Source organism: Lytechinus pictus, chromosome 5, assembly GCF_037042905.1.
Source record: "Lytechinus pictus isolate F3 Inbred chromosome 5, Lp3.0, whole genome shotgun sequence".
In the NCBI taxonomy this organism is placed as follows: Eukaryota; Metazoa; Echinodermata; class Echinoidea; order Temnopleuroida; family Toxopneustidae; genus Lytechinus; species Lytechinus pictus.
This window is the reverse complement of record NC_087249.1, coordinates 29542535-29557247: the sequence shown is the minus strand read 5'-3', so window position 1 is coordinate 29557247 and position 14713 is coordinate 29542535. Positions and strand designations below refer to the sequence as shown.

The 14713-nt window shown below is 35.6% G+C and overlaps 1 protein-coding gene and 1 non-coding gene across 12 annotated transcripts in view; both read right to left on the bottom strand.

The window, feature by feature from the left end:
- Positions 1 to 6331: 6331 nt before the first annotated feature.
- TRNAS-AGA (transfer RNA serine (anticodon AGA)) lies at positions 6332 to 6413 on the bottom strand. Its single transcript has one exon. It is a non-coding gene; the product is annotated as a tRNA-Ser (tRNA).
- Positions 6414 to 11075: 4662 nt separating this feature from the next.
- Positions 11076 to 14713, bottom strand: part of LOC129262143 (chromodomain-helicase-DNA-binding protein 1-like) — a 57036-nt gene continuing 53398 nt past the window's right edge. For all 11 annotated transcript variants that reach the window (XM_064100202.1, XM_064100197.1, XM_064100208.1 and 8 more), the window contains one exon: positions 11076 to 14314. In XM_064100202.1, the coding sequence (XP_063956272.1) occupies positions 14050 to 14314 (265 nt within the window). In that variant the 3' untranslated portion in view covers positions 11076 to 14049. The remainder of the gene's footprint in view (positions 14315 to 14713) is intronic.

The following is a 14713-nucleotide window of genomic DNA, read 5'->3' as shown; positions in this document are numbered from 1 at the left end:
TTCAAATCAAGTTTTTGTTGGGGTGGACTTGTCCTTTAAATATCATCAATATCCATACATGACATACATTCAGTTATACGATGTTTATGAATTAGGTATAACCTTATGTAATAACTTCGTTACGGTTTATTCTCTTTACTTCAATTTTTTGGGATGGGGATACTTGCGAGCGAGTAAAGGAAACGAGCATGGACCTGGGAAGCGGGGATGCTGGGGGTGCTTCAGCACCCCCAAGAATTTCCCAGGGGGTGCTGCCTGTATTATTTTCCATAGGCAGCACCCCCTGGAATTCTGGATGGTGTGTCACATAGAAGAAATGTATGGAAAATGATCATCATCTTGTGTTGAAACCCTTTTTTGGCTTATAAAATTTCTTGTAGTGAAACCCTTTTTTTTTTGCTTCTCAAATTTACATGTAGGCGGATCCAGGGGGCCCAGGGGGCCCAGGCCTCCCTATTGGCTGAGCAAAAAAAAAGGGGGGAGGCATTTTTAAAAAAGAAGGGAAAAGAGAGGAGAAAATAAGAGGATGAAGAAGAGTGAATAAAATAAGGAGAGGGGACGACTTGGAAAATATAATAAAAAAAACCTTAGTTTCAAGTCACTATATAAAGTTTTCGCTCGCGCTTCGCGTTCGTATTGTATGTTTGATGAGATAGGGCTACATAAGGCTGATATGGAGCTTAAAATAACAAGTTTTGAAGTCAATATACAAAACATATTTCAGCTCCGACATCGAGCTTTCATTATTTTGTTTGATTTATAAATTGATTTTCAAAAAAATTATCGCGATCACATTATTGATTTTCATGATAAAAATATATTTATAATGCTCGCTTTCTTTGATTATTGAATATTTATCGCTTTATGACTAACTACAAACAACCTCAACAGGTCCCTTTTTCGATCAGTTATTTACGCATTTTGTTCAGGATCACAAACATTGCCCAGAATGTTCGATTTTCAGGACAAGATACATGAAATTTCCACACACAAAAAAAAAAAAAACTTGCGCTTCGCGCTCGCACTATTTGAATATGGCTTAAGAGATTACTACGTTTTATAAGAATAAAGCAAAGAAGTGATTGTTACGAAGAAACAAACAAAAATCATCTTTGAGTGGCCGATCGGGGAAAATATGGGAGAATTTTTTTTTCGCCCCCCCCCCCCCCTTATTGGCGAAAGCTGGATCCGCCCCTACTTCAGCACCCCAGCCAAAAATCGTTCCTCCAGACTCGACATTTCAGTCTCTCATATAGACCTCATAGATTTGATTAACAACCACCAGTTGGCCAGGGCAGGTATTCTAGCAAACTCGATGCACATTGTGATGTTGAAACTAAAACCAATGAACACTTCGAATACTACAATGTAAAACGCTTATTTTATTATTTGTAATACAACTGTGTATTTCGACCTATTTGCCCTCAGCTATCACACATCGAGGAACTCTTGTCTTCTATGGGTTTCTCATAATTCTTATAGCTTCACTCTACATAACTTATGATTATGATATTTTTCAAAACATAAACCGGCAGTCGGAGTAAAAAAAAGAAAAACATTACATCTAATACTATAGAACAAATTGATAAACAAGATACAAGCGGAATGAGCCCAAAATGTCCCGATGATGAACACTTACCCGTCCTAGCAAGAAGGAAGATCAGGAAGAGAAATGTAAAGCAGGGATGAGGGTTGTGGATGAACCGATTCGGATTGGGTACTGTTTTGTAATGTTAATTTCTAATTAGGTTCTTGCAGTATGCCTAACAAAAGATATTTTATGTACTTACATAGCAACACATCTGACTCGTTACATAACCTATTGAAAGTGCTTTTTTTTCTCTAATCATGCTAATGGAGCCCATTTCCTCCATATTAAAGTCATCTGAATTCGGATTCACCTCAAGACCAATAAGGTTTGGGTGGTATTTTCATGGTAATCGATAACTGTGGGTTTCAAGAATGCCTGACAAAAGACAAGTTATACACTGACATAGCAAGCAATCGCTCATTGCATAACCTATTGAAAGTAGTTATGACCCTAGAATTTCCTTTTTTTTTTCAAGAGAGGAATCGCGCGAACGTTATTCTGTATTTAGCCCAATTTCATGACAGGTGTTAATTTTATGTTCCTTATGCTACAGTCACATTCCCCCTACGGTGGTCGTACGAAAACAGCCGTTTTATTCATTTTTATTCAAACCACCTTGTAGCTCGTACAAAAAAAATGTGAAAACGGCTGTCTTCGACTCGCTGTACACCGCCGTAGAGCAAATGTGACTAAGGTGTTATATGTGGACGCTCATAATAATGCTATCGATATGAGAGTTGATGGGCCATCATCTGTATAGCGTAATGAGCTTCCCTAATGGGGGGGGGGGGGGGGGGGGGGGCAACATGGAATTGTGAAAAAATTTGGTCTTCTAATTCTAAAATGAAAATCTAACTTTGTAATAGAATTTGACATGATTTATCCAACAAATAATATCATATTTTGCTCTCCTCTTCTCCTTTTCTCCTCCTTTTTCTTTTTTTTCTTCTTAGTAGTGAAACTTTTTTTTTTTTTTTTTTTTTTGGGGGGGGGGGGGGGGGCAATCCCCCATCTGTACGCCATTACAATGAAGCGAACCGGGTTTGCTCAGATCAGTGAAGAAGGGGTCCTTTATTCTGTGGCATGCATGTTTTGTGGAGCGATAGCTGCATCTTTCTTTTTGAAAACATGAATACGTCGCGAAAACCAATTTCGTTTTCAATGAAAAGGTGTTAAGCTCCCTTAAAGGATGACAATGTTATTGTCCGCCCCAACCATTGTTTCGTGCACCTTCCAGGAACATAAAAAAGTTACTTAAAAGGCCAGACCTCTCATTATTCTGTCCAGACGCAATGATTATTCCACGCATGGGGAGGAGGATCGCATAGAATGGTCATTGAAAAAGAAAGCGTGCATTCATGTTTTGTATTTTTACAAGCCTTTTATTGAGTGATCGGACGCGGAAATTGAGCAAAACAATTATTTTGGAAACCGTTATAAAACTCGACAATCTAGTTTACACATTGAAGGACACACGGAGCAACCATTACAGTCTACATAAAATGAGCATTCTACTTTCATCATAAAAGGGGTACAGTTGTTTATGACATGACATATCAACAGCATTTTCTGCAATAAAACTGGTGATATACTACATCATTATTACGGCACTCCAAATGATCAGTTTACAACCAGGGACAACCAATAGCTCTATGTTACAACCATATTATACTTCCCAGATAGCCTACATACGGGAGGCATCATTATTTTTGTTTATAATCTTGATATTGTCAAATGTTTGCAAATAATGAATGTGTTGGTTTTAGTTGAACAACCACATTCAGAAATAAACAAAATAATCTTGCCTATACGTAAATAGTATGCCCTAATGAGAAATATCGAAGTAAGTAAAAAAAATCACAAAAATTGAGTTTTTCTTCACATTAATTGGTATCATCCTTATATTCATAGCTAAAAAGAAATGTTCAAATTGCATGTGTTATCGATCTCATGAGTAATTCAATTGCGAACTTCGCTCAGACGATATATATTTGTTTATCTTTTCAATTTCTTTCATCTACTCATTGTTATCTATTTACCAATTTTGATATTCATTCATTCATTCATTCGCCCATCCATTCATTTGCTAATTCGTTTTTTTAATTCATATATTTGCGCATCTATTTACCTGCACAAATCTCTTAATATCTTCATAATCATATCCCATTTGCCTGTTTATTATATTAATCGATGAATCAATTGATTTTTACAAATTCATTAATCACCTTTAATTTCTGCATTTTAATCTCCTAAAATATTATCATCATTGTTCTCTTATTCATATACATTTTTTTTTTCATTTTATATAAACAATTTCCTCTATATGTACATCTGACTTGTCAATCGAAAACCTGAATCTTTCAAAGCAAATGATAACCAAATGATAAATAAATAATTCAATTAGAACAGCTCCTTCTGTCATTTCATTTAAGAGAATGTTTAGAAGAACTTGTAATTTATAAATAACTTGCGGTACATCCACTGTTGTGCGTATTTTGTGTAAGCATGACCTTGATGATTTGGTGTATATTATCAGTATTTTCAAGATGTCGTTCTTAGTTAATTGATTTATTGATATTTGATTATACGTCAAACGAGTGCCTGTCTGCGTTTTGTTTGCTGCTAAGTTTGTTAATGTTTCGTTTTACATTCAAATCCTAATGTGAATGTTAATGCCGTAACATTCTGTACATACGTTATGCATTTTTTAAATATGTTTATTGTTATTAAGGGCCCCATGGAAGACCACTACTTGTTGGTGAATGGGCTACCCTGTCAAAATATCAGAAATAAATAAATAAATAAATAAATAACCATAATATTCACGATATTGTCAGTGCATAATGTTACAGACTACGGAAGTTATTGGCCAGAAATGTAGAAGTTTGGGATGTGGAAATGCCGGTATAAAGTCATGATAGACAGAGTAATATACAAAGGGGGAGATGAGGGAGGAGGAGAACGAGAAGGAGGGGGTGGGATCAAATTGGGTAACAAGGGTGTCCTATGTTTCGTTGGTCATCAGTCTGACCACCTGCAGTGCCACGAGTCACGGGCCATTTCGACCTGCTTGACCCATCGAACAATGACCTCTGCGGAATCCTCAGGCTCCTATTTTTATCTGAACTATGATGTCGACGATGAATGCGAAAATGGGGGAGGGGCACGATATGAAGAAGACATCGGAATGATTATTGTCCCATCAATGTTAAAATAAAGACGTATTTTTGCGACCAATCGACAACACAAGTATTATAGCTAAGTAAAGGCTTTTCAGATAACTCCAAAACTTATACGTTATTCATTGCCTTTTATCATGCATATTTTCATATTTTACCTTTCTGTCATCCATACAACACACCTTTTTATGGTCATTATTTTGACCGCCCCTTGTGCTTCTGCTACAAGTCTTTAGTCTTTTCTCAATGCAACTCTTTCAAATAAATCATTCATAATTCAAAATTTGAATTTCACAGTTCACACTCTTTATTTTTGGTCCACAATGTATAATTTACTGTTCATACTTCATGACAATTCTCTTCCTTATCACTGCTAAATTCATTCAAAATAATTGAGGTTTTTTTTCTATATACCACCGAATTCCCAAACCGCATCTTTAGGCTAAAATAATCTGCATATTTCTGAGTTTCTTCACCCTTCAATTATTTCACACGGTATCGATACGTCTTGACCCTTGCCTGAGGAAAACAGCTGCAATAACAGGAGACCGATACCTATGATATTAATATCGTGTAGAATGATGTTTTCTGGTTGAGAGCCAGACAGACTTTAATGCCAATATGCATTGCATGAGGCAAAATTGTGGTATTCAAGAAGAGTCAATGCCCTTGTAGCATCGCACAAAAAGAAATGTAACTCATTCAAAATGGCTGTTATAGTAAAGTAGGCATATATCGCAAATTTACAAACAAGTCCTCTACAGTCATGTATGATTTCGAAACTCTATAAGTGTGTGCAGACCGTCGAAGCGCCCTCAACTTTTGCTGAGGTTCTAGTTTACTCCAAATAATTGGGCAACAGTAATATACACATGGGTATATTTTTACACAGAACGGTGTCGGGAAGAGGGTGGGGTGGTGGTGGATGGTGTGGAATGTGGAGACTCAGGTCAGGTAAAGTGTAACCTTAGGATGGGGATTGAAGATGTTCTATCTATCTGCATAATGTTACGCATGATTTTATATACGAGCGACTGAAACTGTGACAGGCCCAAAAATGTAGGCCTACTTTCAATTGAAATTCTATTAGGGTAGGCCTGATGCTTGACTCCATTAATTCGCAACTACTAGTAATTAGTTTTGGCACGTTCATGTTTTGATTGCAATAAAGAAGCTATCATCCCCACCAGTCAACACGTTTTCTTTGTGATCATTGTGCAAGGAGACTTCAGAATGGTTTGTTCATGGGATATCGTGTAAAAAGTATATCAAGTAGGGCCTAGCTATACTATAGGCCATGTAGGATTTCATTTTAGGTTGATCCATTTTTTTAACCCAGAAAAGTTTATTTTCGAATCTTTTTGATATACCATAGGCCTGGTGATATATAACCCATATAACCTATACTATATAGGGAGGGGGACATAATTATTATGTTGCAAAACAGTCATATCAGATGAACTTTTATTTGCATTTCCTTTCACGCTAAAGGGGTCAATTTACTTTGATATATTTTATAAAGGTGTTAGTTCACTAAGAAGTGATGATTTAAAAAAAAAATCGTAGTCAGCAGGATTCGAACCTGCGCGGGGAGACCCCAATAGATTTCTAGTCTATCGCCTTGACCGCTCGGCCATGACTACTTCGTACACTTGAGCGGGCGTGAATTATATATAAATACAAATAAACAATTTTCGACTTCTCGACGATTTCTTTTTACTTCCATCATGCATTCATGAACCACCTATCTTTAGATTGACCAAGTATATCTAATCGATATTCAATACATGCAAATACACTAACCATACAAATCAGTCAAAAATATGGCAAACTCATCGCTTTTAGTTACCGAACATAACATGGTCCCACGCATTGAAATAAATGTTTGGAAATATAACTAGGATAGCGCCCTCAATTTTTATTAAGGGTCATGTTATGTTATGACTGCTAAGAAAGCACGAATGCCTGTGAGCAAGCAACCAGGGGACCGACGGCTTAAAGTCCTCTCCGAGGGACCTGGTAATGAGGATAAATGCCTTACCAAAGGGCACTAGGTCATAGATATGACAGCAATAAATTTTTGGAATGTTTCCTCTGTCTAGTTTGTCGATGAGATCAGAGATATTATATTTTTCTATGGTTTTATAAGGGCTTAACGCAAACTAGTAATATATATCCTGACTCCATGGGTTTAGCGGGGGGGGGGGGGGGGGGGGGGTAACCGTTTACTGGCAGATAGGCCTATGATTTTATTTTGTATGCCCCCTTACCCCTTGATCCCAGAAATATATACTAGTAGGCCCTACATCTTGATTATTGCTGGATTTAAACTTACAACAGAAAATTATTTTTTCATGAAAATGAAAATATGAATTAATCATTCAGTTTGCATGGAACTCTTGATTGATATTATACATGGCCCAAACACACATGTATATATTATTCTCTCCACACACAACGAAAATTATCTGATAACGTAGTCTATTTATACTAATCCCCAAGACCGTACGCACGAACGCGGGAACAATAGGTGGGCACTTGATAAAGAGTTGCAGCGGCACTCGAAAGCTCGTGAACTTGTAAGCTAGTGAACACTTTTTGCGAGAGTGATCACGAATTTCCTAGAAAGCTAGTGAACACTATTTGCGAGAGTGATCACAAATTTCCTTGTTGACCATAGTAGATTGCGAGACAAATGAATACCCTCTAGCAATTAATATGAATAATTGTTTAATAATCACTGAATAAAATGAATGAATCAAATGCCCATGAAGGCAAAGAGTTCCAGTATATATGGTAAAATGCATTGGACTTTTTTTCTGGTTCAAAAGTTAACATGATTACTGTTTAATAAACAACTTACGGCATCTATTCCATTTTTGATTTAATCAAAATGTATTTAAGCAATGACATTTACTTAAACTCATAGGATTATGACTTTATGGGCATCTGGGTTCATTTATGCCTTACTTTGGCACACATCAAATTTTACATCACAACATAGAATATCTCCTACGCAAGCAAGCTTAAACATACCACATAAAAGTGGTATCACTTTATTCTGGAGAAGATATTCTTTCATGACATATATTTTTAGTTTTGTGTTCTAGACATATTTTTTCATTACATTGGCTATTTTTAGGTGTAAAGACTCACATATACAAAAGGGTCACAGAAATAAACAAAAAAATAAAGCAAAATTAACTGTTTTTAAGGTCATCAGTCTAAAACAAATCAGAGAATCAAACTTTAGGTTATTGTTAGTATATTATATATTGAAGACTACATCATAATTGCATTCAACTTTCTCTTTGAGTTGTTATCACAACTTACAATGAAGTGAAATTAGATTCGTCTCGGAGTATATCAGTTCTTGGGCAGTGAAGTAAGATTGAACCCGTACCCCCCCCCCCCCCCGGATAACACGCCTTCCTAAGGCGACCGCATCTAGTGGAGTTAGAATGTGAAATATTCTTATCACACCATACTCACTAATACAGCCAATACCACTTCTATTACTTCTAGAATTACTACTACATATACCACTACTGCAGTACAATTATACATGTATGTAATCTAAGTTACATCATTAAAGGAGTCCTAAGGATCGACTGCACAATTTTCATCTAACTGACCACAAAGCTATCACCCTATCACCTACATTGAAAGAAAGGATTTATAATTACTTTCCCCACGTCCATACATACTTTTCTCAATGATTTTATTAATCATGGACTTTTTCATTCATAAAATTAATTCTTAGATGAAATGAAACACAAATATCACACTTCTTTCATTTTTCTCAATTTATCTGCATCTTTTATTTTTTACGAATATGCGACAGACATTGCCACTATGGCAAATAAGCCGCCTCACATGTACATTGTCATCATCATCATCTATGTACACACAGAAAATGGTAATTCATTGTTCATACATATATTATTATTTACAAACAATTTTCTGCTCATTATTTGCAGCTTAACAAAAATAATGCTTGTAAACATTTAAACAAACAAAAATCACATTCACATGCCAGTTCATCACAAAGCGAAGACACTACATATCAAGGCAAATAATGAGAGAACATACTCAAGTATAAATCATAGCATCTAGTTCCTTTTTACAGAATACTGTACACAAATATTACATCCATCTGTACAAATGTTTCATAAAACTCACTTGAGTTGCGACACAATATTTTTTTTTATTTTTACATAGAATTTTTATTACAAATATCAAAACCATTGGCCTCCACACATACCTATTAACCAAATAAATACAAATCAGTTACGTCTAATCCAACCACTTTCCTCCGACCTAATGCTGTTAACTACTTCTGTGCAGATGATGCTGTATTTGATATGAACGTTATAAAACTCTGGACTCACCAATAATGAAAACCATACTTGTTATATACAGTGATCTCTGAATGTAACAAAAAATATTCTGCACAATATTCAATTACCCGATTCTGTGATTTGCAAGATAATACCTACGAGTAAAACTGGAGAAACAAGTTGGATGAGTATTTCTAAGCCTCCAGACTAAAATAGAATTAAGGAATTTGTAACCCACTATACAGGTCCTCCCGGAAAGAGCCCGGCGCACACCTTGAGATTCGTTGCCATCCAAATTTCAAAGAAATTGCAATAACACTTGATATTAACATTCCAAACAATAAAATCTTAGCGATCAGAATTCAGAATTGTGATAGGAATACTGAAATCAGAATTCAGTCAAGTTCGAGCCTCCCTGTAGGTATAAAAGCAAAATCAATTCCAAATCACAATGATGTCATCATCACCTGCGACTTGAAGCCATTTTGGACTTTGCTACAAACACAGGGCTTGCTGCAAAGAAAAATTATTATTTTATTATTCCTAACATTATGCCGACCGTCAAATAAAATAGTTTTGCTTCTTGGAAATGTCACATTTAATGCAAAATTAGATTTATTAAAAAATTGCGTTGCATCAGATCGCATAGTGTGCGCTTAGCTTTAACAATGGCCTCGGCCAAAATATAGCCACAGCTTTTGGCAGGCATCCCACTTAAAACCATGAGGGATCATGCAGCAACGTAATGGAAATGACTTTTGGTTAAAGGGATGGTCCAGGCTGGAAATATTCATATCTCAATAAATAGTGTAAAATTCACAGAGCAAAATGCTGAAAATTTGATCAAAATCGGATAACAGATAACAAAGTTATTGAATTTTAAAGATTTGCATTGACAACTGTTTAAGTGCATTAGTTACTTATTGCCGCTACTTATTTCATCATAATGGAGACACATCATTTACACATGTATGGAAAAATTAAACATTTATTATTTCATGTAATAACATAAGAAAAAAGAAAGTGGGGACGTGACATGATCAGCCCACCTAATGAATATTCATGACGATGTTCATATAACTGTTTTCACAAAATATTGATATACTGTAAAATTCAATAACTTTGTTATTTGTTATCCGATTTTGATGAAATTTTCAGCATTTTGCTCTGTGAAATTTACTCTATTTATTTAGATATAAATATTTTCAGCCCGGACCATCCCTTTTAGTACCGATAATGTAACTCCTTTGAGGGAACACAAATAAAGAATATAATATGGAAGAAAATGCCATTAAACTGTATTAAGAAATTCTGCATCCCTATTAACCTATCCAATGAAAATTTAGGCTGCTTTTTAGCTTTAACTGTCACCATGTGTAAATGTTCACAACTTCAATGAGAGCTCCTTCCATCCATAACCAAATCATACACCCAAGGACTGCATTGGATACAGCAATTCATTTTGTATTCAACATACTCGGAAACAGGCAGACTTGGGCCTGTATTCAAAGTAGGTGTAGAAAACAAATAATGCAAATTTACGAGCGTATTAGTGGTGATGCAGCACACTCAAGGGTATTTACAACATGCAACAAGCACAAGGCGCTTGTGCTGAGTGCTTTTGCATAAAATTGTGAATAACGAAGATGCCTGCATCATCACTAACAGCAAAAATGCAAAAATCTGCATTATTTGTTTTATATAACAAGTTGGCAGAATAAATTTCTAAGTTTCCAAGGATCACACAGACAATAAGGTGACCTCTGGTCTCTATTATGGCATCACAGGGGGTTCTACTATGAGTGCCATAAGGACATCAAACTCCTTGCCTTAGCATTTTCACAGGAAGAATGCCTACTTCATATGGCATCTCAGTTCTTACGCACTCTGGGGAAATTGATGCACCCAAAATGCAGTGTTGCACTCCAACATGCACAGCTGGAAAGGTGTGAAATAATTCTTTTTGTAAATGAAGTTTTAGTTTGCCAGACTTCTATAACTACCAGTGGAATGTTAAAGTATTTGGCATTAAAAGGAACTTTAAACATTTTTTTTGTCATTGTTTGGCATTGTAGAGCAGGCTAACCTAAACTCAAAACACCAATAATCCAGAGCTAAAATATGGTGGGATGAAATAGAAAAATCTGAAAAAAAAAATTGATTTCCATTCAAAACTGTCTATACATAGCCTTAAAATTGGAGCTCTTAATTTGTTTATGGATGTTCCAAGCTCAAATGAGAAAGATATCTTTATTTCCCACCAAACCCTCTGATAAAGCTTGTGTAGAAAACAGTTCCTTGATTCACTCAACATACACAAGTACAATAGATGCTGTCACATCACAGTCAAGATTAATTTCACTTATAAAACCTACATGGCTGATGGGGTCCACGAAACTCATGAAATTCAAGTTTGATATTCAAAAGAAAATCAAACTTTGGTTAGTATATTTGTTCATGTTTGAAACACATGTCCACATGGAGTTACTAGATTGTTTTCCTGTAAGTTGTGTGGTTGGCTGATCATAAAGTACACAGTGGGCTTGTTTCCCATACCCCTAAATACAGTAAAATATTCATGTATCAAAGCATTCAGTGTTAAGTACATTTGATGTTTCCAAATTTGTATCACAATATACATTATGTTTACTTTTACAGTGTGACATATTCATGATGTAGCCTTTTATTGTCATAATAATGGCATGTTGCCTCTACAAGCAGAGCATGCCCTGTTAAGACTTGATTGCACAACTGTATATATCAATCATGGTGGAATAAAATTCAATAGCTCTACATGATTCAATTTGCTTTAAAAAAATAATGAAATTGACTTTAAGCTCATTGTCCACAAGTTCAATTATATTTACTATAGTTACTATATAGATCGATTCCTGAATGGATGCAGTCAAAATTTAAGTCTCGCCATAGCCAGATCTGACAAATATTAGACCTAACTTCTCAAATTTTCCATAATTGGGTTCTGTGACCTTTGACTTTGAATCCAAAGTTAGAAGTTTATCTGTGAAATAGTTCTAAACTTTAATGCACATACCGACCAACCCTAAGACCCAGCAAAACCACCTACCTATGGCATCCACCCAGGGTAAGTAGAGGCATCAAGTTACGGGTGCATTGCTGTTTTCATTAGATGAGTAGAATTCTCTAACTAAAACTACAATCTTAGTTAGTGATAAATACTATACTAAATTTAGTTTTATCATCCCTCAATAACATTGTTCAATAAAAAATTAACAGATATTGTGCCTTTAGAGTAGGGAAGAGTACCGTACTTTCCAAGAAATGGTAAAAAATATTTAGTTTTCAATGAAATAGAAAAACTAAGAACCATCAAAGTTGAGGCTAGACCTCTAATTTCATCTATAATTTAATCGGCAAAATAATGGCACACTTCTATAAGGAAGGGCTATGATAAAGACTCGCCAATGGGAAACAAAGGGGCATTGTTATTAATGGTTTATCCCAGAATACTAGGATAACATTCATAGATGATCTTTATAAAATCAGATTTTAAGATTCTGCATTTAAAGGCATTAGGGGGCTAGTAAATGGCAACTATTAAAACAGGAAGGACCTTCATTCACACTAAACATAGGGGGTGTTGCAAGAAAATATTTGCAATCGATCGCAAATATCAGATGCAAATTTACAAGTGGTAGATAAATTTAAACTAAAGCAAATCATTTCATACTTCTTAATGCAGGAAGCAGACCATCAATCAATTGCAAATTTCCAATGAAATGTATGACTTTCAATTGTTTTTGGGATCTGAAACTGACGAGCGATCAATTGCAAGTTTTTGCAACACCCCAATAGTCAGGGACTCTTTTATCAAACTTGTCATTACCACAGTGGACTGCATTCTTGACTTGAAAATGTTAAATGATTTCAACATTTGATAAACCTTGTCTTTAATCAATTTGAAAACAGTCCATCAAATTAGGGAAAATTAACACAACAATGAAGTACTATTCAAATTTATTGGCAAGGAAGTTATTGTAGTCCAATGATTGATGGCAATTGATATTGTTTATGAGCATGTTTCATAGAATTGAATTTTATACTTTTCAATAGAAACTTTAAAAAAAATTCAAGATTAACGTGTTGATGTAAATACCATTGCAGTAGGAAAGTGGAGCCTATATACAGGCAAGCAAAAAAGTCAAACAAAACTGCTAGTATAGTATGAAAAATTACTCATATTTCAAGCATATGGTATTATTTCAGAAGCATGTAGCAGTAGCTTTAATGCCTCATCACTTTGATTAATAACAAGTTTTATGAAAAAAGGGTCCAGAGACACGTAACATTCTTCTCTTTCCTTGTACTATTTCGTCTTTTCAAATTACCGTTTAAACACATGTCTTTCAACACATATACTCTATTTTACTGTGATGATAAACAAATGTGATGTAATATTGCTGTTTCTCTATCAGCTTATATGAACTGAATGAAATACCATTGGAAAATGTTATTAAAATTCAACAAACAACTTTTAAAATCAGATTGCAAAGTATTTCAGCACTGACAGCCATTTTTTGTAACTGATAAAAAATAATGTTCTAATGAAGTTTATCATCAGCAAATGAGTCTTCATCAGGAGATTGGAAACAAGTTACATGATACTCAAGTCATACTTGGGGGGAAAAGCTGGCCAAGTATGGCTTTGCAAAATACAATATCCATAAATCTTGAATGACAGAGCTTCAACAATTATTTGATAAACACTATCTGTACAAATGTCATCTGTCATAGGTTACATTCAGGCCTGTACAACACGAAGAGGTCCTATCCTTAAAAAAAAACACAACCAGACAAGTGAGATAGTCTATCCTGCAAATAGATTTTTCTGAGTATGATTTCTACTGTTTGTACACTACATAGACCGAGGCCGGCTGACCCGGCCCCTTATCCCCATCTGTTACCTGGCGTGGTCACCACTAGACCACATGTCCCCCCTTCCCGGCTCCCTCCGATGGTGGGGGTCGCCCCCTCCCCGGTCCACCCGATGCTCCAGCTTTCTCTTCTTAGACTCAGCCGATGTTGACCTCTGGAAGTGGGGCGGCTGATCCTCGTGGGCGTTGCCGTCTGACTTGTCGTTGTGACGGCGATGTTCATCCCCTCCTCGGTGGTAATGTCTATTGTGATTGGACCCCTGGGACGAGTGCTCCCATTTGTGGTCATATCTGAATATGGATTGTGTAGGGAGATTGATGGGAAATACAATACATAATTATGTATTTTGTGTTTACAAATGAGGTCCAGGGGACCATCAATAATATGCAGTCGAACACAAATCTTTTCTACACTAGACAAAATCACTAACATGCTTGTCATAAAGAAAATTGTATTCTTCAATAAGGCTCTAAACAAGTAACAGACTAGTGCCTAGATGTCAGATATGCATAAAAGAAAGGATACTAGAAAATAACAAAATAAAAAAGCTTTCCAAAATGGAAAACTTATCCATTAGAGTTCTACATAAATTGAGTAATCTAACTTTCAAAACCGAATTTCTCCCCCATACTGTATTATCAATTGTGTTTTTATACCTTTGCACAAACCAATTCACAAAGATAAGTGAA